General features: G+C 43.2%; 9 protein-coding genes across 9 annotated transcripts; 1 reads left to right on the top strand and 8 right to left on the bottom strand.

Moving 5' to 3' along the window:
- Positions 1-158: 158 nt before the first annotated feature.
- EAF01_003548 (uncharacterized protein) lies at positions 159-1,394 on the bottom strand (the record flags this gene model as incomplete). The annotated part of the gene is made up of 1 exon (XM_038911802.1): positions 159-1,394. One exon carries the CDS (start codon positions 1,392-1,394, stop codon positions 159-161), a length of 1,236 nt encoding a protein of 411 aa, XP_038773037.1.
- A 637-nt stretch (positions 1,395-2,031) lies between these two features.
- On the bottom strand, positions 2,032-3,800 carry EAF01_003547 (uncharacterized protein; the record flags this gene model as incomplete). The annotated part of the gene is made up of 7 exons (XM_038911801.1): positions 2,032-2,396; positions 2,450-2,516; positions 2,569-2,755; positions 2,809-2,872; positions 2,928-3,079; positions 3,131-3,554; positions 3,605-3,800. The coding sequence occupies 7 exons, from the start codon at positions 3,798-3,800 to the stop codon at positions 2,032-2,034; spliced, it is 1,455 nt and encodes a 484-aa protein (XP_038773036.1).
- Positions 3,801-4,443: 643 nt separating this feature from the next.
- On the bottom strand, positions 4,444-6,676 carry EAF01_003546 (uncharacterized protein; the record flags this gene model as incomplete). The annotated part of the gene is made up of 6 exons (XM_038911800.1): positions 4,444-5,023; positions 5,070-5,498; positions 5,599-6,342; positions 6,405-6,487; positions 6,548-6,572; positions 6,627-6,676. The coding sequence occupies 6 exons, from the start codon at positions 6,674-6,676 to the stop codon at positions 4,444-4,446; spliced, it is 1,911 nt and encodes a 636-aa protein (XP_038773035.1).
- A 711-nt stretch (positions 6,677-7,387) lies between these two features.
- On the bottom strand, positions 7,388-8,230 carry EAF01_003545 (uncharacterized protein; the record flags this gene model as incomplete). Its single annotated transcript, XM_038911799.1, has 1 exon — positions 7,388-8,230. The coding sequence occupies one exon, from the start codon at positions 8,228-8,230 to the stop codon at positions 7,388-7,390; it is 843 nt and encodes a 280-aa protein (XP_038773034.1).
- A 1,196-nt stretch (positions 8,231-9,426) lies between these two features.
- Positions 9,427-11,634, bottom strand: EAF01_003544 (uncharacterized protein; the record flags this gene model as incomplete). Its single annotated transcript, XM_038911798.1, has 1 exon — positions 9,427-11,634. The coding sequence occupies one exon, from the start codon at positions 11,632-11,634 to the stop codon at positions 9,427-9,429; it is 2,208 nt and encodes a 735-aa protein (XP_038773033.1).
- Positions 11,635-14,159: 2,525 nt separating this feature from the next.
- On the bottom strand, positions 14,160-16,402 carry EAF01_003543 (uncharacterized protein; the record flags this gene model as incomplete). Its single annotated transcript, XM_038911797.1, has 2 exons — positions 14,160-15,017; positions 15,071-16,402. 2 exons carry the CDS (start codon positions 16,400-16,402, stop codon positions 14,160-14,162), a joined length of 2,190 nt encoding a protein of 729 aa, XP_038773032.1.
- A 731-nt stretch (positions 16,403-17,133) lies between these two features.
- On the bottom strand, positions 17,134-18,347 carry EAF01_003542 (uncharacterized protein; the record flags this gene model as incomplete). Its single annotated transcript, XM_038911796.1, has 2 exons — positions 17,134-17,891; positions 18,002-18,347. The coding sequence occupies 2 exons, from the start codon at positions 18,345-18,347 to the stop codon at positions 17,476-17,478; spliced, it is 762 nt and encodes a 253-aa protein (XP_038773031.1). The 3' UTR covers positions 17,134-17,475.
- A 1,744-nt stretch (positions 18,348-20,091) lies between these two features.
- On the top strand, positions 20,092-21,540 carry EAF01_003541 (uncharacterized protein; the record flags this gene model as incomplete). Its single annotated transcript, XM_038911795.1, has 3 exons — positions 20,092-20,106; positions 20,159-20,273; positions 20,333-21,540. The coding sequence occupies 3 exons, from the start codon at positions 20,092-20,094 to the stop codon at positions 21,538-21,540; spliced, it is 1,338 nt and encodes a 445-aa protein (XP_038773030.1).
- A 1,892-nt stretch (positions 21,541-23,432) lies between these two features.
- On the bottom strand, positions 23,433-24,455 carry EAF01_003540 (uncharacterized protein; the record flags this gene model as incomplete). Its single annotated transcript, XM_038911794.1, has 2 exons — positions 23,433-24,002; positions 24,054-24,455. 2 exons carry the CDS (start codon positions 24,453-24,455, stop codon positions 23,433-23,435), a joined length of 972 nt encoding a protein of 323 aa, XP_038773029.1.
- Between the last annotated feature and the right edge of the window lie 65 nt (positions 24,456-24,520).

Raw genomic sequence — 24,520 nt, 5'->3', positions numbered from 1 at the left:
CGTTGTACCCATGGAACCCAAATGAAAACCAAGCAAAAGCTTAACTAATCGTTTATCGGTAAAGGAGTCTTTGAATAGCGACCCGTTCTTTTTTTAAAAAAAATCTCAGCAAATGTCTTTTTTTCTAATTGCGCATCGAAGAGCATGGGTAGGTAGCCTCACAAATAATCCCTCTCGAATTCTGCATCCAAATGAACGGGTACCCTATCATGATCCTCAGAGTCATTCCTCTTATCTCTTTCTCTCTCCTTTTCCTTGTCTTCTGACTTGCTTGCTAACAATTGCAACAGCAATTTATTATTTTGTGAAACGATAAACTCAATTTTATCGACTTTGCTTTCTAATGCCCGTAGTCTTGAGTCATTGCCCATTATATCGCGCCAGTCTTCTTTGCTCAATTGGCCTTCCACTACGACGCGTCGAGGTGGGGATGGGGGATGAGGATGCGCGATTCGATATTCTGGGGCGTAGGGAACCATTGGTTCTTGGTGAACTTGAGGTGGTAGATGGTGTTCGTTATTCGTAGTTCTTCTTCTTTTGTGAGGACGAAATCCGTTTGCATCGCCAAATTCTCCATTTGGGCCTGATTGGTATACCATTTCTTGACCAGGAGGAGGAGGAGGAGGAGGAGGAGGATGCTGAAGTTGATTTTGTCCCATATCTGCGATTGGCTGTGGAGGAGCCGGGCCCGCAACGATTCGTACACCTGGGCTTTGACTTTGCATTGAGCTTTCCTGCGCAATCACTTGTTTCCTGGCTTCTTTCCTTGATTCCTCTACCCTTCTCCTCGCATCCACCTGTCGTTGTCTCTCGGCCTCCGCGTCAGAATCCTCCACCTTTAAAAATTCAATCCATTCATCCAATAATGTATTTAATTCACCACCCGGCTTATCGGGAATAACACCATTTTCCCAATCGCACACTTGTCTCCTACGAGCTTCTACCAATCTTGCGACAGTCGCGCTCATTTGCGCCAGAACTTTATTAGTAGACTCATGAAATTGTGCATTAACTCCATTCCAAAATTGACTCTTCGTTCCTTCCTTGAAATTGTGTTTTTGAGCGATACAAGCTTTCAATGCTTGAATTTGATCGCGCTCATCTAAATTCTGCCTGGGTTTGCGCGTGGCACTTCCACCTCCAATACTACTCGCGACGGAACTTTCTCTTAATTCTCTAGCTGGAGTCATCAAACTTCGTGGGATACTAGGAGGATGCATGCGCGATTCACTGCTTGGAGTTGTCATGGTGGGAGTTTGAGTTTGTGGTTGTGTTGAAGCTGGGGTTGAAATATTGGGCGATGGACGCGAATTTGCTGGGGTGGATGGAGGTAGAATGGGAGCGGGATGGGGCGCGGATGATAGCGATTGTCGGGACGAAGCGTTTTGCGCCATTGCTGGAACGAGCTTGAATGTGTGAAACGCTGATGGCATAGGTAAGTTGAAGTTGAAGTTGGATCAGTCTCTGAAGATGGGGGAGAAGTTTTTAGATTTGGTGCAGGGCAGGGTGCGAATTTGGAGCCACAGCGGATTCATGGTTCGCGATGAGGCTAATTTTAGAAACTAGTCTCGATGAGGATTAGCTTACCTGCTACGGTTTGATCAATTGCAACCGGTGGTAAACGATCTGTGAAGACCATGATTGCTTATTATTCTGGTCACAACTATTGATTATTTGGTTCAAAGTCTGGGAAAATTCCGAAGATAAATCTAAATTTATGAAGCATCAAAGAGATGAATAGTTAATGTTGAAAGATCGTTCCCTTTGCTTAATCTACTCTCTACCTCTTCTCCCCCTCGCAGTTACTTTTAGCTTCCTAATTCACTATATTCAAGGAAATTCCTCGCTTTTCCCAAAAGCATCAATGACACTGCCCCTTTAAATCTTAAATAATTACGTGAAACATTTCTTATTCACAATAAACTCTATTCGACTACACTAGATTATAATTCATCAATTAGACAAACATTGGTAATACGTTAAAGATTTCAAAGAGCTGTGCTAATGCTAATCATTTTCTCCTCCCAAATTCTAAATATGGTACTCAAAATCCAACTCTCCATCCCCAGTCTTTACTTTCCTACTATCCTCAATCTCTCCCTTTCCAATCTTCTCCTTCATTCTATTCTGACTCTTCACATACCAAATCTTTACTACAATCAATACTTGAGCGAGACATAATGCTCCCAAGGAGAAACTATTTCCAAGAACATAAGGAGAGGTTCGATATATTTGGCCTGCTACTATTCCAGCCGTGTTGGCAATAGATTGCTGAACCCCGATTGCTGTTGCGCGCCTGTAATGTGGTGCTACGTTGACGTTTAGCCAGGTTACGTTGAGTCCAGGACCTGTATAGACGGCGATGGCACAGAGGAAGGTTGCGAAGAATTTTACCCCTAGGATAACGGTTAGTTTTTCGTTGGTAAATATTCCGATAAGGATCATTTACCTTCAGCCTTCACTGTGAGCAGCAGTATATACCCAACGATTCCAAAGATATTGGCGAAAAATAAAATCTCGAATCTAGGTTAATCTTCGCTGCAACTCAAAAATCCGAGATTGACTTACAGGCCCGCGCATACTGATCTTGTCCGATACCCAAGCCAAAAACAGGAAACTAATCGCACCCCACATATACACTGGTATAGTAAGATAGTTTGCTTGAAGTGTGTCGTAGTTCATTGCTTTCAGAATGGAGGGCAAGAATGTACTAAACCCATACAGCAAGCAGTCTTGCATGAATTGAATGGCAGCACTTGAATTCTGGTCAGCTCAAAGCTCAGTTAAACTTAGAACTTCTGTTCGTACCTCATATAAAGCTTGGGGTCTTTGAGCTCGATTCGAAATTCTTCCCACGAGAACTTTTCGGAACCTACGCACAATGATGAGCTAAGAATTTGTAGCTGTGACGGGAACCGATTGCACACCCATATATTTCTGCCTCTGTATAGCTCTCAGTCTCATCATCTCCCTTTCTTCTGCATTTAAAAACCATGCATTGCCAGGGTCTGTCGGAAGACCAAACCAAACGACTACAGCGACTACAACACTGAACAGCCCCTCGATGATGTATACCCATCTGAAATTATTAGCGCCTTTCAATTCAGTCTTTCATGAAACCAGAACAAACCTCCAGCCCGCAACTCCTGATATGCCATTCATTTGGAGAATTGCATAAGCTAAAAGACCTCCAAATGCACCGGACAAAGCAGCGCAACTGAACAAATATCCGACTCGCTTAGCCTGCTCTTCTCGACGATACACCATCGTTAAATACAAATTCAGACAGGGAAATAGACCTGCTTCGCAACATCCAAGAATCAATCTTGTAGCATAGAGACCTCCAATGTTTTGAACGAATCCGGTGAAAATGGTAGTGAGTGACCATACGGCGCAAAGTGTAGATAAAATCACGCGAGGAGTGATTTTCTTCATTAATACCGCTGCCGGTGTCTCAAAGGTCACATAAGTTGCGTAAAAGATTGATACAGCGGTAGAAAACTGCTGGTCTGTAGCACGTATGTCTGTCAACATACCAGCCACTTTCACATTGCCTAATAATCGTGAGTTTCTAATCATTGCCAAGATGATCAATCGTGCTTACCTATGTTGGAGCGATCTAAGAAACAAGATAAATAAACCAACATTATCACTGGAGTGAATGCAAGATCGAGTTTCGCCAGTAGTTTGACTTCTTTTGCTGGATCAATGTAGACATCGATTTCTGAGTCGTCTGTATGGCCTAGAACCCCAGGCTTCTCGTGAAGTGACTCCATCTTCTCACTATGAGGTTGCTCCATCCTGTCTGATTTGTGTTAGGTGTGGCGAAAATTGTTCAGATCAACTTCAGCACGAGGAACAGTCGATATTGACATATATCGGTGGCATCATAAATCTAGTCAATATCCTCATTATTATATGTGTGAACATAGTGTCGAATATGGCAGGGAACTATGATGTTGCCCTGTTCACGGTCTTGCAGTCCCGCGCGCGGGGTTGGCCCGATAAGACACCTATCAGAAGGATTTATGCAAGATCGTCTTGCTATCTGCACTTATCCGTACCCATTAAACGTAGCCGTTCAGCTAGTGGCATGTATGCAAGGATTCAGAGTTACTTCGCGTGACCGATAATGCACCCAACGGTGGAGGAACTCCGCTGTGCCATGCGGTCCCATATTTTACCAACCCCATAAATGATGTTTATCTTGTCGGGAAGATAACTGAATAATGTTAATACATGAGGAGACTAATTCTAATACTGATCATAATCTAGACATGCATTGACTTAAGATCCGTTAATTGGATTTTATATATGGTATCCAAATCAAATGATGGGGATTTTTCATAGTCTGTAGCCGATTAAATCTGAGGCCTTAAGACTACGCAGTACTCAAAACAAGATACCCATGTCACGACTCGAATGTTGAGAGTCAAATCGTATTCATGTACGCGAACCTAATCCATCGGACCATGTTGAATAATCAATTGCAAGATCGCTGCCCATCAAGAGGTCGAATTCAACATCGTTCATAGCAAGACTATCCCAGTCAACATTGTCTGGAGAAATGGTGGTATCAGCTCCAGAATCAAGAAGACCCATCATGAGATCAAAATTGCCCGGGGAGGTCTTTTGAAGGTCCTCTGTCGATGGTTCTCTGATGGCAGCTGTGATGGCGTCTCGGACTTGTTTTGCGCATGCCCATGTCAACAATACACCGTCGATAGCTTCTAATATTTGATCCAAGGGTCTAGAAACTGTAGGTTCTTTCCAAGAAGAGCCTTCGGTAGATCTTTTCATCAATAGTATACTCGCAGCTGATGCGAGGGTATGAACAAATGTAATAGGAAGGTGGCTATAAGGGTAGTTTTGAAGGTTATTAGAGTGCATTCGAAGAAGTTTCATGATGATATCCAATGACTCGTAGCATATCTGCATATCCTCGGTTTCGCCAATTCCTGGTTCTTTAAAAGCAGCCCTTGGTGGGCGGTGAAGAAGTATCATTGCTGTATGATATTGCATGCTTAATAGTGTTAGTAAATCTCAAAATCACAGGCATCTAAACTTACTGTAGATGGAGTACGAAAGGAGGCACATTTCCTGCGGTCCGTTTTGTCCAGTGAAGTTTCGCTGGCAAGTTTTTTAGCCATTTTGTCAAGGCCACATCCACTTCTCTGATTGAGGTCTCCAAAATCGTTGGATCCGTATTCACATTTCTATTTTCGAAAACTTTCGTAATCATAAGATGTAATATTTTGCAAAGCTCGATTTGATGAACCCATGAAGCGACTAATGCAAGACCATCCTCATATGCAGTCTCGGAAGTGCCCTCCATTATGTATTTATTGAGAAGAGACTTCCATTCTGGTGGATAGGGTATCCGCACAGTGTCATGAACATCTGATTCTGCAGGGTAAAGAGCGGGTGGTCTTCCGAAATAGAGACTCAACTGCTTATCTGCTATAAAAGCAGCCCAATACGCTCTTCGTAAGATTTCTCTGTCGATCCAGGAATCATTAGAACCCTTCCAATTGGTTGGATCGAGATGCAACCCCATCTCATGTGCAATTCGAAAAGCCATGCCTGAAAATAGCCAACCCTTGGAAGTCTTTCCGTGTCCAATTTCCCGATGACCAAGAAGCAAAAGGGGCTTGTAAAGTCGTAAGGTTTGGAGATTCTAGTGCAGTTCCATATAGGATTTCTTGAGCACGATTGGAAAATATATCGGATAGTTCTCTCTGGGTTATACTCTCACTAGCAAGAGCACCCATTGAACAGACGGCATACATGAGAAGATCTGAGTAATATGGTCCCGTACCAGCATCGAAGTCTCTGAGAAAATATTCCCTATACAAGCACATGTGGTATTGGTACTGGTTTTGAAAGAATATCCTCATAAGGCATTTGCAGATATCACTTCGAGGAGAAAAAGCTAAATGCTCTTCCATCGATCCACCTGGTATATTTAGAGTTTGGATAGTAGCTGGCTGCTTGACTTCAAGCTGTGGTAGTATGGTAGATGGAGAAGTATCATCTAGATCTTCTGACGGGCTAATCTGGAAAAAGCTAGTTGCACCATAGAATTCGGCCGAATTACCGTCCTTAAGTTTCCTGAGGTGACCGGCCCGTGACCTTACAGGAATTCTTTGGGTTTCTGGTGGACTGGGCTCTGGGAAAGTAGAAGATTGCTTTGACTGTAGACTCAGATGATTCGTGGAAGCACTGAAATCAGCTAACATTTCGTCTCGCTTGGAAGCATCTGCGGCAATAAGTTTGGTAATAAATAGTTCCAGGGAGGCTATTTGACCTTCGAGGGCTTGCACGTAACCTTTTGGCACAGGCCTAGACTCAAGTAAGGAAATGAGCAGGAGGCACTTTAGTTAATGACATGCATATAAGCATACCTCGATTTTTCCGATTGAGGATAAACACACTCATGATTTCCTTTCCGACATGCAGGACACGGCTGTGTACGATCACACTTGATCTAAGATTATATCGTCAAACACGCATTTTTTGTCAGGGCATATCCGCTGAAATCACCTACCCGCCTGTATCGGCATCTCTCACATCTGTAAGATAGACATTAGTACTTCCGTGTGACCATATCGGCAATTAAAACCTACGAAACTTTTGATGCTATTTGTCCAGGCAATTTACCTCCTGACTGACTCATTGCGGAGATATACTGTGACAACTTATGTCTTCTCGCAGGGCTGAGGTGTCGATGCAGCACAGGCGTGTAGACTAGGGCAGTCACGAAGATCTGATATCACTAAACTCAAAAAGATGAAAACTAACGTGTTAGTTTCTGAGGGAACCGACACAATTGTATCAAAATTGTATCTATAAAGTTAACAACCTACTGTATTCATATTCAGGTATGGTTGGTGATGATGTGTGAGGATTAGCCTGGTTCTACTCAGCTTGAGCTCAGATACGCCCACCTAGGCCCGAGCTAACGGTCAATATGTTTATCCCGTTTTATGATAGGCAAGCTCACTCTGCTATCCAACTGTCTAACGCAGTCAACTATGAGAACTAGGTAGACATTAATCCCAATTAAAAGATTTGCAATGCCTTTGCTCAGTTTACATATTGTTTAGAATGCACGTCGAACGATTTTAATACCATTCGGAATCTAAACTGTTACTGGGTGAAATACAGTTGAGCGTCGAAACAGACTAGAAATTATAATTGGCTATCGATTCGACTCCGGAAAGTGGAATAAGGTTTAGAGGCAAAAATGGTTGATTCATGAAATGAAAATTGGAACCATTAAAGACCAAGTTTCCGAGCCCTGAGGATTATTTGACTGAAATCTTTACTGGGACATTCAAAAGTCTTACGAGGATGCATTTCTAGTTGGACAAACCTGTCTATCGACTCAATTCTTAACAAGATCACCGTCTCTGCAGTCTAATACTAGCATGTGGCCCGGTGCATGACCCATGACGGTTCCCTCCAAGCCAGCGCTGACAACAGCGTACTGCGGGGTAACACCACATCCCCAAAACACCGGAACTATTTCGTCGTCTGGACTCAGTGGGTTTCCATTATCATTGACAGAGGCATCGCCCCAATCTGGTTTAGTAATGTCCCGAATTCCCAATTTCTCGATGGCATCCCATCCCCAAGCAATGGGTTCCCCATGAGTTGCTAGAAATGGTCTTGTGATTTCTCTAACTTTCTCGATATCATCCTTTCTGTATGGCCTCATAGATACCACATATGTGCCCCGGTCAAAGACTCCAGCAGGACACAAAGATATGTTAGTCCTGTACATCGGCACATTTCGATAGTGTCTGATGTGCGATGGCGTTAATCCAGCATCAACAAGAGCGCCTTCAAAACTGTACGAGCATCCGATTAAGAAAGCTACATGATCGTCTGTCCAGTGCGCCTTTATGTCATCAACATGATCGCCTAAGAGCTCGCCATGCTCGTAGACCATATATTTTGGAATGTCGGTTCGGATATCGATATTTGCAGCCAGATCTTCATCTGCCACCCCTTCTATCCATGATTCGAGAGCATTATAGGATCCTACTGCGGCAGATTTGGCGATTAGAGGACACGGTACTGGATTTCTCTTGCAGAATCGCTCGAAGTCGCCAGCATAGCGCGAAGGCAGAACGATAAGGTTAGCTTGGAGATGTGATGGCGCAAGAGATGAGGTCTGTCCTATCTCGCATTTGCGTGCCGATTCTCGAACACTTGCGCCGGACATTGTTAATGTATGATGCTATATGAGTGTAACAGTGAAAATCGCATCAACGTATGGAGGTTGATGAAAGACGTCGTGTTTTCACAAATAGCTAACAGACATATGAAGAGTACACATGAATGAGAAGATTAGAATATACCTACCTAAATACCCACCTGAATATTTGCTTCTGGTGACTCTTATCGAGCTGAGAAAGGCACTTTTATGAAGACGGAGTTCAATCTGCGCTTCAAGCAAAAAGAACATTCTGCCACATGCGGGCAAAGGCGGTAAGATTGACCTGCCATTTTTCTTATCATCGACTGCAAGCTATGCAGTCTTTTCCTATAGATGATGATTCGTCTCTCTACAGGAACTAAAGCCTCCAGTCTCAAATTCGCCTGACAGTTGATTCCTGGTGAGCATTTTAGATTTTATGCCTAAGGAAGTCTCAATATTCTATCTTGCAAAATGTATCTTCTGGTGCGAACTTGGGATCAAATAGCGACATGATGGATACTGTAACAAAATTTTGAGAAGAAGATGGCCTTTGGGGGTATTCTTTGCCACTGTCGATAACCTTAAGCAGCGATAGCGCAAGTTATTTCTGAGCATGAGAATAGAAAGATAAATGTTCTCGTTTCCCGTCTTGATTGTACAGTGCGTACATTGAAACGAAAGAAGGCAAGGGAGCTGGCTTTCTCCATGGCAGAACAATCATTGAGAAAAAGCCGTCCGTCCAAACTCTAGCTTTTGAGATCTTGGTCCTTATTGTTGGTCATAAACCTGATCTGGTTTAAATAAATCTCCATTATGGACGAGTTCACTCAGCTTGGAGAGTGAAAGGCGATGAAATTATGACATTGCCTCCTCTTCTGGAATTCCTGGTAGCCAAGTTCACAGATTGATAGCATTCCAAAAGATATCATGAATGGCTTTTATTGTATTCACTACATATGCCTTCTTATCTATTCTACTCAGAATCGAAAATTCTCTTTATATCCAAATCCAAACACCATAATATTGTACAGCACAACTGGTGTACAGCCTGTATTCGAAGATTCAAATATAAAGTCTGAAATCCCGTGCGGGTTTCCCTGGTAATTACCGTTTGCACAAATCCTATTGAACCCCAAAACTCCTTCCAAGGTATCACTGCAGGAAATAACCAACTGATTCTGAACAGTCTACCAAAAACCCACCAGCTTACATTCCCCTCGCTAGATATTCCACTCGCGAGGCTTCCACTGATCATCCATCGTAACTCCGCTTTTGACCAATTTACACTCCAGCGTGCCCCATTTCTCGAGATAAACACCTCTTCCTAATGCGACAGTCATTTGGATGGCTTTCTCAAAGCCATCTGCATTGCGATAGTAAGGTTCGCCTTGACCTCCGGATTGTTGATGTTGCCACGTATTTCGACCATCGGCGCCTTGGGAATACTTGGCTCCTACCATGTCGTTGATGACTTGGAGCAGTTGAAAATAGGATGATGAGCTGGGCTCGTCACTTATCCATTCCGAGCTTGAAGATGTGGATGGAGAAGATGCGGTCGGATTTTTTGAGGCTGATTTTGAGGTGGCTTCATGGAGATCCTCTAATGATTCTATTTGAGAATCTGCTGATGAATCTTCCAGATCTCGCTTTCTATACTGGCCCACGTTTGAGTAGGTAGTTGAAGAACTGGATTTTTTCTCCACTTTTTCCTTTTTTTGTCGCAATTCTTGCTGCCTGTCTAATGATTCCTTTACCTCAGCATTGCCAATTTGATATCCTGTACTGGTATCGGCATTGGTCTTCGGGTGATCCATAACATGGCCTTCATTCTGGGCCTTTTCCTCCTCCTGTTTCTTGATTTCTTCGGCTTTATTGTCAAGCGTAGCTTGCTCTCTCATTGCCTGAGCTTTCACCTGTTCTTGCATCACCTTCGCATGCGCTTGCGCATTCTCGTCATCAATCACAGCCTGTTTTTGGTTTTCTTCGGTCTTTCTCCAGGCCTCTTCTTGCTCTTGACCTTCCTTTTCCATCTTCAGCTGTTCCTCGTTATGCTCGCGTCCTGCTTCAGTATCTTCCGGCCTGGTATGGTCCGTAAAACTGGCTTCTACAGTATTCTTCTTCCGGTATAGAACGACCAAATCGTCAATGCTGTTCGCAACATCATAAATATATCCACGTCCAGCTCTATCCAATCCGTCAAATTCATCCCCAACTGTTGTCATTAAATGGCGTGGCTCGTTCATTTCGTATCCAGCCATGACCAATCGATCATACATATCACAATCAGTATGATAGAAAGGAATGGTAGTGTCAAATCCACCGACTGATTCAAAGGCCACTCTGTTTACCAAGGTTAAGTAATCAAATGCAAAGAATCTCATCGCCCATGGCTTACTTCGATCCGAGGAGTTCGGGTCCGGACCAGGTGATTGTGCTGATTTGAGAACCTCGACAGCATGTTGATAGATAGTTTTATGACCAGAGTAATCATCAGATACTGAGGTGTCCTCTTCGAAAGTGATAGGAACGATATCCATATGACTCCAGAAATATGTCTCGAGGTCCTTTTCGATAGCGGTCCAGAGAAAGAAATTCTGCAACTGGGCAAATGTATAAAGGGTAGGTGTAACTATGACATTTACACCTAACATATGAAGCCGAGTATGATTCAGGAAAAAAGGATTTTGGAGGGAAAGGCGACCAAACTCGTTGGATCTCATCGTACCGGTGTTTTCAACGACATATATATCTTCGGCTGGCCAACCTGAAGTTATCCAAGAGACAACCGTTTGCTGAAGTAATGGCCAGTTCCTAGTGAAAGCAATGAAAAGGGGCGTTTTCTCTTTTACGTGAGGGGTCGGAGGTTTGTTCCATGGGGGAATAGGAGGTAAGTCGGCGGCGGAGCGGGCGTTCATTGCTAATGGGAAATTATCTTTGACCATCGGATTGAGTCCTTGCTGTTGCTGAGTCTCTTGAGATGAAATACTTTGCTGTCCATGATTTTCTGCTTGTGGAGCTTGTGTCTGCTCCGAGGAAAAATGTTGTCTTGACTCAGAGGCCTCATTTTGAGCCGCCTGAGATTTGGATGACTCGGCTACTTCATGTGGCGTATATGTTGGTATTGGGGAAGGCGTCACTACCATTTGTGATACCGTCACCACTACTATCCCAGGTGTCGTCAATATCTTCACTTCTTCCACCGTACTCGTCGTCGAACTCGTCGTCGTCACCCGTTCCCTCTCAACCTCATCATTATCGTGCAAAATCTCGCTATGTTTCTTAACTTGTTCCCAAACATCCTGCGGTATGACCATCTCCTCTCCATAAACCACACTTTTTGGATTCCTCGGCAGGAAGAATTTCCATGTGTAACAAAACAACAAAATAACCCCAAACAACACCAAGGTCCTCAATCTTTGAACCACCATTTTCCTAAATCTTTCTTCCTCCAAATTTCTCTACTTTAATACGCCACGAATAATTAGAAAAGAATGAAAATATAATGCAATCCGATGTCAAAGTGAAAACATCGAAATTGGGATTGGAAAGTCACCATCCCATGAAAACCAAGGTTGGTTTCTTTTAATACACAGCATAAGGTTGGGAAAGTCTACCCCGTACATTTTGTGTGGAATAAAGCACCGGATCCACCGGTGTCGGAGAGTGGAGTATTTGTAGTCGTACTACTTGTACGATATACAGACGGACAGATTGCTCGCCGATGTAATAACCGCTGTCAGCCCGTCTTTTCGTCATTGTAACCAGCTCCTACACAATCCAATTAGGACAAGTATCTAGGTAGCGATATAAAAATCTGCGGTATGTGCAACGAGTAAACATTGCGCATCCAAGATTTACATCATCAATAACTAGATAATTACGATAGACATGACCCAATAAAGTCTATCAGGACCTGCACATGCAAGATTTCGTTCTCATAGAACCATTTACATCCAACTGTGGTTCTAGGTCCTTCCAGGCTAGCACCCTACAAATTCTAGGGTTATGTACCTGGCGCTAATTAGCGAGCCACGCAATCGCAGCCCGAGCCCCTGGCGCCCCTCTAATTTTCACGGTCACGAAACTGCCGCAAATATGTGGATATCGTACCCTAAAACTCCCTGGGAAATCAAGCCTATGACATGCGATGGCAAGCTTATGACAGGCTTGGCACAATATTTATGAGAAGCAACTCACGCTATTTCGTATCAATGCAACAGATGAAAGTCAAAAAGCAAGGTGAATCACTAAAGATATGCTCCACCTCCAGGAAAGTTTGAAGCTCAAATTAGATTTCTCCGATGTACGACTCTGTGATATGTGCTAGTGTGTAATCGTCGCTGGTTTGATTTTCATTGGAGTGTTGATCGATTGTTGGGATGAAACAGAGTGTTTATTTGCGACGAGTGAATGGATGCTAGTATCGAGGCCCATTTGAATCATTTTGCCAATACCTGAAAAGTTAGGTTTTGCATAGTTCAAAAAGAATTTCTAAAATTTATATAATGTATATATAGAAATCTTAGAAAGAAAATTATATAACAAATAACGTGATTTATCAGTGTACGGGTTATATCAGTGTACGGATCACTTTCATTTCAATTTATTCTTTCAAACTTATATTATTCAATAATTATTAAATCAATTGATTAAAATTATGAAAATTATAATAATCTAGGATCTATTATATTATTTTGATAAGTTTTTGTATTATGTTCGATCTTTTTGTATTTATTATAGTATCGATTAGAAAATACTTTTCCATTAGAATTCCTCCCTTTTTAATGCTCATTGTGTTGAATCTAAATATCAATTTTTTATTAAAATAATATATCAAAAGCTTTTTACTCAATAAATACTCTTTCTTAATATAATTAGATTTTTTTATGTATTAATATTTACTTAATATTTTATTCATTATTTAAAATATATAGATTTTTATATTTAAAAGTGTATTCTTATAAATTAATCTTTTTATATTTTTAGTTAGAGTTAGTATAGTTTCAAATATAGGTGTAGGGGAGCTTGATTAATGTCAGGTTATTCGAGATTTTATTAAAGTTAATTGAGAAAGAGTTTTAGTTGGGTTGTTGTTACGGGAGCTGCCTCTAGGGTCACGTGGAAGTGTCTAGAGATCTCTCGAGGTGGTTTAGACTAGACTTCAAGTAGGAATTCAATAAGGTTGTAACTGGTTGCAATTCTCGTAACTATAGTATGAAACTAATGATTGATCTTGAGCACGAAGCTCTACATTGTAATGAAACCCATTCCCTTATATAGACCTTCGTTCTCGTCTGGATAGCTTGAGTAGACTGTCTATCCTGTCTATCCACGGATAGCCTGGATAGCTTGCCTATCCTGTCTATCCATCACGTGACACTTGCCCCGTGACCTATATGATACTACTGCTTATCTAACCTGTGCTTACTAGATAACCTGTAACCGCTATCCCTCCTGTGCCTACTGTAGGATAGGTGCCAACAAAAGATAGGTACCTATCTTTTAATCATTGCTTATTGATTCGGTTACCGCTATCTTTCGTTACCCTTTAATCCAACTGTCCCTACAGTGCTGTTTTCGTAGGTTCCAACACCAAGGCCTTAGGTTTATCTTATAATCCATGTTGCGGTGCGGGTACCTCCGTAACACTAGAAGGGAAAAGATAGACTGATTATGGCATAGGTCTGTTTGTTTTAATCTGTAAAAGTAATTGTCGCGGGGATCATTCTTTGAAATCTAGAAATATGATTGTTTTCTTTTCTCTCCCAGGATGGGGGAAATGGTATCTTTGCTGCGCTATGCTATGATGTTCTACTTATCTATCCCTTGCAAACTTTCTTCTAAAATTATACCTGTACACCCAATCAACAATTTACAATCAAAGATTAATATCTCTCAAACTCCACTGCACTGTCCACTTCAAACAAGATTCCTCTTTATTGCCATCTAAAAATTACTGGCTCTCCTTCCATCTTCGATACGCCTCATCCTCACCCTTCTTCGCGGGCTTCATCTTCCTCAACCTAACACCCCACTTCTTTCTCCACTTGTGTCCTGCCCTCTTTATCCTCTTTCGCGGATAATTAACAGGACTTTCACCACCCGCAAAGATCGCAGCATCATATAAGAATGCCCCGAAGATAGCACCCAAAATCGGCGCACACCAATTACCCCATATCCAATATACATCAGTGAAGAGATCTTCTCCATAGCCAAGTGCTAAGAGCGCAAGTCTTGGCCCCAGATCTCGAGAGGGATTCAAGGCAGCGCCAGTATTGTAACCAAAAGCCATACTGAGAACGGTGATCACGAGTCCCATTACAAAGGCTGACATACCCGCTCCTGGAGGTGCGTTCATGTCGTCTCCTAGTGCTAAGACTGCAACTGCTAGGATTGCGGTTCCGACGAATTCGGTGAAGAATGATGTACCAGCGTTAATCCAGGCATATCTGGGGTATGTAATGAAAGCTCCCATAGTATCGCCGGTTTTCAGATTGGTCCCTCCATATTCGACAATATTGGTTTGATAAAGGCCGAATGCGATTAATGCTGCGATGAATGCTCCTAGTATCTGTGCGAGAACATACATCGGTACTTTGCGGAGAGGGAAACCTCGATATATCCAGAGCATTATAGAAATGGCCGGGTTAAGATGAGCTCCAGAAACACCACCGGCAATGTAGATACCAAGCATTGATGCTAAACCCCAAGCCCAATCGGTAGTAACTTCGTTTCCTGCAGGCGATGAATTTTTGCCTGATGTTACCACCACTAGATCCGCACAAAATCCGAGTGTAAGTTGGCAAGTGACCTGAAAACTTGTCAGCAGGGGAAAGAACTTATTTTCAGTGGAGGACAACTCACGGCTAATAACTCCGCAAGTGGTTCTCTAAATCTTAATCGTATAACGGACCAGTGTGTATGAAGATTGTGAATCTCATCATCGTAATTGGGATCGTACGCTACCAACGGTATCTCTTGGCCAACCCATTCTCCATCTAGGCCATCCGGACCCGCAACTTCCGTTGTCACAGACCCTTGGTCATCGTGGTCCGAAAGACTAGGGAAAGGCTCATTCTGCGAATGTTGCGAATTCTGCGAGGGTCGACCATCAAAAGAGAGGGGAGGGCGTGTTGGAGGGCGTTCTGCAGATGTCGTACCTGCGTTTGTGGGTTTATCGGCTGGGTCCTCTTCTTCAATGACCTGTGACGGAGCAGTCAATGGCTGCTGCTGCGATGTCGTACTTTGTAAATTTGTCGGCGAAACCAACCCATGTGCTTCCATGAGGTTGTTTTCACGTTGTTGTCTAGCATTTTGAAGTGCGGTTGAGATTCTGGACAGTTTGAGGGTTGGTTCGATCCTACCTTGTTCTAAATCTATATCCGCCTGGCTTTGAGGCTGCTGCTGTTGTTGTTGTTGTTGTTGTTGTTGTTGCTGTTGCTGGGCCATGTTGATTTCCGTGCGTGACGGAATCATACCTGGACGTACCACACGGGGTAAAGGCTTGGCCAAACCCCATACCGGCCTCACATTCTCGGGTTGAACATAAGCAGGATTGAGATGGGCGTACCCTGGATCAACGTAGGGTTGGTTCTGCGCCATGGTTTCGATTGGTGCAGGTCCAGCCAATGTAAAGTTATCTCCGCCTCCAACATCGGCTCCCGAGGTTACAGCTTCTAACGCAACAGTTGGTCTTCTTCGGATGGAGGCTCCTCGTTGACGACTTGTTGTGCTCCTGCGTGGGCGAAGACCTGAAGCTTGAGTGCGGTCGGAAACGCCGCTAGGACGAGGTTCTCTCTCCGTGGTAGGAGGAACGGCTCCTCGCTCAGGAATGGAACGCATTCTATCTCCACTTTCTCCAGAAAGAATCGAGGTTCCTCTCCTCAAAATTTGTCTCCTTGAAGATAGATCATTGTTTTGAGGCTCCTGGCCAGTCAGAGTTCGCCCGCGTCTTCGTGTATCTGGTGAAAGTTGATTCCGCCTTGTGGGTAGTGTATCAAACCTTTTCAGAGGCTTGGCCCCCTGTTCTCCCGTAGATTGTGCTCTGCTGGATCCAGCTACTGAACTTATCTCACGTGGCGTCTCCTCTCTCGTACTAGGTAAATTTGGAAGACTAGTCATTCCATGCTCATGTTCATTATTTCGTCCTCCAACAGCTTCTATGCTGCTCGTGGGCTTGATCTCTTCGTCCGCCATGGTTTATGGCTAATCAAGCTCACTACAAATGGAACTTCAGCGTAACGAATGATTTTGCTGTAGCACCTGACTAATGCCGTAAATCGCAAACAAAATAGAGTTTCATAACAATAACATCACTAATGAACGCAAAAAGCAGAAGAAAAGAAGGAAATCCAAAAAATGCAAGTCTGGAAATTGTACGAACCATATGGTATTCCAATTTTGCACGACGGATAGATTTTGGACCGACTTTTTAAACTTTTCACCAAGCTTTCCTGACGCATCAGCGAGGATCTGCCGTAAACCCACAACTTTGTAGACCGAAAGGGCCTCGAGTGCTGTGAGAAAGGGGTCAAGCATCATCGCGAGCGATATCATTCCATGTGAAATCCACTTTTATGAGTATTTATGGAACGTTTATGAGCGAAATCTCGGGAGATTCAAGGAATACTGATGTTGTGAGGTGGTAGGTGGAGCTCTTATTTCGTCAGTTCATCAAAATAAAAATATTCTAGGTCACATATGGAATGGTGTTGTCAGGGGATTAGACAAAGATTGTCGAATCACGTGCTGAGATGTTATCTATTTTGAGATTTGATCGGGAATTCGGAACTTTTGTCGGGGCTTAAGGATTCAAAAAGCATCCAAAAGAAATTTTCAGATCTCAACGTCATTTTATTAGTGCTGAGTGTACTATCTATCTACCTAGAGACAGGAATGCTCTTCTAGCTTTCATTGTCCAGAAAAAAACATGTTTGACGCGTCTTCTACAGACAACTCCTTCGCTTCCGAGCTGTCCGAACTGGCGAGCAACTGACTGGCTAACAACTCGTTGGTGACCTACATGTAGATTGTGCATATTGTGAAACATTGGACCTGCGTTAAACAATCCATTCTCGATCCAATCCATGGCCAGATACCTCGTTACTCATAAATTGTAGGATTACCAATCTATTTTCTCGTATTCCCGCCCGATAGAGATCTTCAAGTCAACCCAACCGAGAGTCGCCGAATTTTATCGACATTAATCGCGCCCCATAACTCCACGATCAAAATTCCATGGCCTACATCATAAGATATCCTTCAAGTTTTCACGAAACACCCACACTCTTACAAGCCTCCACCAAATCGGGTATCTCGTCAGCACTCTTACTCGCAGCACCCCATTTAATGGTCCCCATCTCATCTGTGGCCCAGCTTCCACCCACCACCCATCGATTGCCACTCGGATCAACCTCCCTTCCCCAATTCCCCTCCTGTTTCCCCAGTTTCTGTCGTGCAATCTCGGTCCATGGATTCAGCAAATGCCACGTCGTGCTCACTCCCAATCCCCAATTGGCATAGATTTCCCGATCTTCATCGACGACTACTTGAACTGACCATGCTCCCCCGACTTGCTGCACCCATTTATCCGTTGCTTCCTTAGAGTTGTGAGATATGGCGATGAAATGTAAGTTCTGATGTTTATTGGCTAAGCGACGGAGTTCGATGAAGGTCTTTTCTGCAACTGAATGGGAAAGGGTTAGCCTTCAGGCCAGTCTGATTCTCCGAATTTTGATTGACGAAAACGGGTAACACGGCTCATAAAATCACAATACGACTAATCAAAAAACTCACAAGCACATCCACAGCACCTCAGAAATACGAGCACGCAAGCCTTCCCATCCCCCATGGGCAATATCAATCTCGCTGTGTTTGGCGCTTTCGTTCCCACTATCGGTGCAGGGGCAACTTCTACTATCGCCGGTGGTGGATTTCCCCACGATTTCCAACTCTTTGGGACATTGACCTCTGAGGTCATATTTGAGAAAGTGTCTCCCCATGTGGCATTGCTGTTTCCAGACTTAGGATTGATGGATTTCTGGTCGCCATTATCGAGGTTTGTGATTGAAAAATTGGAGAGAGTGTTTGATGGGAGACCTGCTTTCCGAAGGGCAATCTTGGTGGTAAGTTTACTGAACATTGTTTAGATTGATGAAGGTAAGGCTGTGGTTGGGTGCCGTATAGTGGCTAACGACACTATCGTGGTGGTACAAAAATGATGCAAACTGGATTGGGAATTGAAAGTTAAGAATTGCATGGGGTAGATATATATCCATCCATACATCTCGGCCAACTACAGACAAGTGCAACGAACTCCTTCGTATAAACTCTCAGGCTTGCATGAAACACCAAGTTGTCGCAGGTCCGCTCAGACCTGGGTGTGTTTGCGTTGCTATGATGTCACGTGAGACATTCACGCTTTTCGTCAGTTCAAACCTGGATATCTTGACTTAGTTCGTCCGAGGTGCAGAAAAACCGGGAGGTAATTATCAGCCCAGCTCACTCGATTAGTTAACAGTTTATTGCTACTAGTTTCGACTTATTATGCTTGGCTAGCTCCGAACCAACAAATAGCTGGGACTTTGACGAAAGTGGTCTCGTCAGACTTAAGAGAGATCACTTAAGTCGTAATTTCATTCTATGGAGAGCGGTTTCTCTCCCTTTTCCTAGAATGACCACTCTCGACAATAAATCTAGGGCGTGTGCTCCGCCTTATAAAGGCTCGAAAAGAGAAGTGAGACTCTGCAGAAGGTGTGATGGTAACCCCCGTCAATATCAGCAGGGTGGATTGGAAATTACGAGTTGTATGATATCAATCAGCTGAGAGGATAGGGAACAAGCATGCCCTCTCTCCATTCGAGAATTCCCCCATTCCTAGAGTTCGAGGCAGCTTCATTATATCATATCATGGCTGCATATTTATACGATGCACAATGCAATGATACTCAAAGATTCAACTGCTACATCACATGTTGGAATAGAAATACCTTCTTGATTAGTGTCTAGTGTCTAGTGTCTAGTGTCCAGAAACCCTTCACTACTATTTTTGGTAGTTCGTATCTCAGTACTACCGCAGTGCTTCAGGCTTTTGCAACTTCTTGGCTTCGATATCCACTCTGATTAAATTGTCTTTCGATATATTGACTCTTGTTTATTCATGTATAGGCTGTGTCAATCATGAGAGAACTCGAGCTGATACACAGTGGAACGTGAAGGAACATGTAAACCCATATCAGGCGGCTTAACGGTATGTGAGGTTGAGCAACAGAAAAAAAGTATGTGAGCAGCCGCCTCCTCCTCGGGATTAGCCTTGCTATACATATAAGTAGGACAACTATTGTTACTGTGGCGGTGTGGTCAGAGGCATTAATTAAATTGAGGCGGGCGAAGCCCTCAACAGGTAACAGATTCTCACGTCTGAAGTCTCAAAGTTCACTTCCTTCTTATATCGCTAAATAAAGATCAAAGGGGCAGTCATTTCGAAATCTTGAGATCATGATCAAAAGAACGAAAATATGCCACAGTCACTAGATAGTGTGCTTATGTATGCGGCTGCTTGAATTATGATGGCAACAACAACATACGTGGGAAACTCATCGCATCACCAAGACCGCCAACAGCCCTGCATCATCAAGCGCCTGTTTTTGAAAGTTCATCCCGAGCCTTTTTAGCACCAACACCCTTAGACCTACCAAAATGGCCGACCTGTCCTCAAGCTGCAAATTCTTCCTCACTAGCTACGATATTTGATTCATTGTTAGATGTGGCCTTGTTAGCCTTGTATACGTCGTTTCTTCTTTTCGGACTTATCGTCTACCATGAGGATCAAGTTCCTGTCTCCGAGTACCCGCCTGAGACAGCGGCGCTTCTCGAAGCCGCCAAATATGTACCAGAACCTGGTGACTAATTTGTCGCTTCAGACCATGATTCATTTACTAATTATGGTTTTAGGGTCCAACTGTATTTCCCATTCTCTTCGCTTCTGTCATCGCTCGTGCCACCCATGCAATATTACTCTGGCGCTTGGAAAAAGGAGAGGATATCGGTGTACTCGACGTACTGGCAGGTAGCACTTCTCGTGGTTGAAGTTGCGTATTTTCAGCTTCGTTAGGATACCGTTAATAGTCATTTGGGCATTATCACCAATCGGCGGTCAAGCTTCTTCCAGGCAAATGATCATAAGTAATAAAATACTTCTCGATCCGACACAAGCATATTATATAATTTCGACTGGCAGTATGCCTTTCTTGCAGTTTCTACCTATCGTATCGTGGTTCTCTATCGTGAACGCAATGTTCATGTCATCCGTCATGGGGCCGCCGACTACCAAATCTGGTCCTGCTGATATATGGGGTAATGTCAAGATTCCTTACATCGAGAGGTATGAAAATGGCTCAACGCCTGACAGCAATGGATGGTTTTCAGTCAATTCTACCAACAGCATATATTCATCACTGGTGAGAGTACCAATTTCCGGTCTAGATTCCTCATCTATCGACTCAACTTACGATATGAACTTAGAATCACCATACCTATACCTTGACTGTCCAGTGCTATACGACTCATCCCAGGGGACGCCTGATAATGTAGCGCGCTTTGCTCATAGCGGACCGGATGACAATTTTCCTTTCCGAGGACTTCTCGGCCCCTTGCCCAATGGCGTCGATCCAATTGGGGCAACTGGAAGCGGCGCTTCGATTTGGTCTTTTGACAATAATACTGAGAGAGTCAATTTGGACCCGGCATCTCTTACTCCACGAACGTTTACTTATTTCTCATGGGGACCCACCGCTGGTTCCAACTGCACCATAACATCTACAAACGTTGAAGTGACTGTTACATGTCGCTCATCATCAACTTGTGTGATAAACAAAATACGCCGTTCCAGACTCTCACATCCGCCTCCTGCTTACTCGCTTCTCGAAATTAAGACGAAGCCGTTTCCCAATCCACCAGGAACAAACAACAACTGGTGGCTGTTCTCTGCCCATTTCGTCAACTCAATGAGTGACTATGGAGCATCCGACACTACTGCGGATCAGGAATATTTTTTTAACCTGGATGATCCTCTATCATCTTCCATGGGCATCAATGGAGTGCGTTACAACGCGCCGATCGTTGCCAACGATGTTTATGCCGAACGGCTTGGTCAACTAATGAACACTTACTGGACTTGCATGAATGGGCTGCATACGATTTTCGGTGGCATGACTACAATGACCGCTGTCATGCTAGGTGCAAACTTGAGTGACGAGAAAGTTGTCCGGGTCAACTCCTCGACCACTGTTTTCCGTAACAGAAGTATTGAAGTGATCCAATGTCACATCGGTTGAGTGATAGCTCTATTGGTCGCATCCACCGTCCTCATTCTAGCCTCTCTAGTGAACCCCATCATCCGATGTTTCCTCGCTAAAGGCCCGGACACTGATTCGAATATTAGTAGTTTGGCAATAAGGAATAACTCATACATTACGCTACCTCCCAATGGGACATCTCTAGGTGCATCAGAGAGATCAAGGTTGTTAAAAGATGTGAGAGTTATGTTTGGGGATGTGAATGGCACTGGAGACCTTGGGAAATTGGCGATAGCTAGTTGTGGGAATGGCGAGAGGCTACAACCACGAGTTGTACGTGTTGAGAAGGGGAGGCTTTATAGACGAGCCGATAAAAAACCATGGTTCTACTCCCAGCTGGCCAATCAAATTAATATCCTCTTTTCGTCCTTCCTATTACCTTTTCTTTTGTTGTAGCTTTACTTCAACTCCTTGCTCTCCTCTTCTCTTGGTCTCCATAATCTATACCTCCCAGCCATTCTGTAATTAAAGATACCGGGCAGCTATACACACACTCATGATCTTCATACAGTATTCTTTTGCACCCAAAAATATCAGCGGTAAAATGGTACATAGAGGTCCTCCATCATTCATAAGATTTCCATAAACAACGACATGAGCCAGAGCTTCCAAACAAAACCTTCAAATCGATATCCGATAATAGGAATCGATTACACATAAAGATCAAGAAGGAGACTAACGTGGAAAGTTTGAGTGGAAAATGTATACTGTCGAAGTTGCGCACATAGTGGATGTAGACGAGAAATTTCAGGCCGAATAGTGGGCCAGTGATTATTGTTATATAGCTCGGGGGCTCAATCTGGTGTTAGCATATAAGAACGGTTACTTATGAGTAATCAGTACTGGCGTAGGAACTGGAATTGTCTTAAAGTAGATTGTAAGATGAATGTAAGTAATAAAAAAACGTTTGGGCCTTTGGCTTACCTGATTTTGGCTACTCATATACTGTTCTTCTTGATGAGTTCTTCAAGTCAAATAAATGGTATATATATTTGGAAATCCCCACTAAGAGGGCAGGAGGAACATCAATCATACCTGTAATAACAATAATTTATCTTATCAATATGAATACATAATAGAAAAAGACTCTTTATATGCCCTCAGCAAGTGCAAATGAGGAAGACATACAATCACCCGACCCCATGAATATAATTGCATTGAGTAGGAAAGCAAGCATAGAGAATCAAGCTAGACAATATGATGATTATAGCGCTACATGTCAAATCATCTTTATAATCTGTTAATTCATTAAGCATTCGAGAGCTAGGTGCTGAAATGATATGGGAATCGCGAAAGGGTTGAGCTTGATGTATATCTAGGACATTACATATGTTTTGGTAGGTGAAAATGGGGGAAAAGACAGTAGGAAATTTCATTTTCTTCTGGGAATCTTAAGGATTAAGTAGAAGATGCGGAGATGATGGTATATGGAAATGTTGTAGTGGTATATGATCTAATTGGCCAATCTCTCTGTTACATACATGTAATATCGAAACAGTATTTACTCACCAAAGATCGTAATATTCAGAACCCCTCATGCGGCTCCTCTTAGTCATGGCATACCAAATCGACTTTCAATACTTTTTAACATGAAGTAAAATAGGCGATATATCATTCGAGATTTAAGGAGTTTTCGTTTTGGAATCCACTGCTATAGAGTCTACCGTTCCACTTTGAACAATTGCAAATCAATACTTGATCGTGATACGGATGTATTTTGGGGTATTCTGAAAAATGCTATGACTAAACGTGGCCGCGTGCCTTTATATCCTTTCTATGGAAAAATGATTCATAATTTCAAATAAATTATACGTAGGTTTAAACCTTACATACCTACTCTAAGAACTTCTCCCCTGAAATTAAAAATTAACTCAATAAACATTCAGTGCCTCCCTTAGATTCGCCATCCACATATATGGCTGAGATAACCCATCACTACTCCCCGCATCAAAGTACTCCCATCCATTAACACCTCCAAAATTGGGATATTTATTTCTCAAACTTTTGATCGTGTTCTTAAGCGTACTGATCGGAACCCATCCACTTGCATCATTCCTTGCAGCTGAAGCTAGCATTACTACTCTCGAAGGATCCCAGCCGGCGCCGATAATAGCGTCATAATCATGAGTGCTACCTGCAGATCCCCAGCCATTGGTGAATTGAGCATTGTAAAATGATATCATCGGTTTGCCGGTAGCTGGATCTCGTGCTTGGGCGTCGAGATCAGAATAGGAGAACCCCGAGAGACTTCCGCCATAAGACAGAGCTGAAGCTACTGGTGACATCGTTATGTCAAAGTCGGGACCCATGTCGGTGTAAAGCTGTTTGATTAGACGAAGAGCTACAGTGATATCTACGAATTGCTCAACGTCAATGTCTATACCATTGAGATTGTATTTTCTGATGATATTATTGAGGAGAAGGTCGTAGTATTGGTGGAACTTGAGAAGTGTTAGCAATGCATATAAAGCAGGGTCTGAGTCTCAAGCTACATTATCGTCATCTCCAGTAAAATAGTTCCAAGTTCCTGGAGCAGCGCCACCCATCATACACGATACCTTTATCCCTGCTGCTTGAAGAGCCTCTACCTGATCCCATAACTCATCGTACATTGGAGCATCAGGAGGATCGTCATTTAAATGAATGTCCCCTGGTGTACTCATGACATGCAAGGCAGCGAGGATTACGTGAGTTGGCAGGATATCTTCACCTAATAGAGGCAAGAGAGATAGATTTGTATCTTTATTGTATTCGTCGTGATAAGTTTGAACGTACACAGCAAGCCGTGGAGTTGTGGCTACATCACTGGTAGAGTTCTGAGTAGCTTGTGGAACGATTGGAATCGCTTGAATTAGGGGCAGGAGTGAAACGGAAAGGAGATTAAGAAACTTCATCTTGAAGGATGGGTGATATCATGTCAAGCCATTCAATCAAATGAGGAAATCTTCAACCTTTAAGA

The sequence above is a fragment of the Botrytis porri genome, assembly GCF_014898465.1.
Source record: "Botrytis porri strain MUCL 3234 chromosome Unknown BPOR_004, whole genome shotgun sequence".
NCBI classification, from domain to species: Eukaryota; Fungi; Ascomycota; class Leotiomycetes; order Helotiales; family Sclerotiniaceae; genus Botrytis; species Botrytis porri.
The sequence above is the reverse complement of the archived record's forward strand: the minus strand, read 5'-3'. Positions and strand labels throughout refer to the sequence as shown.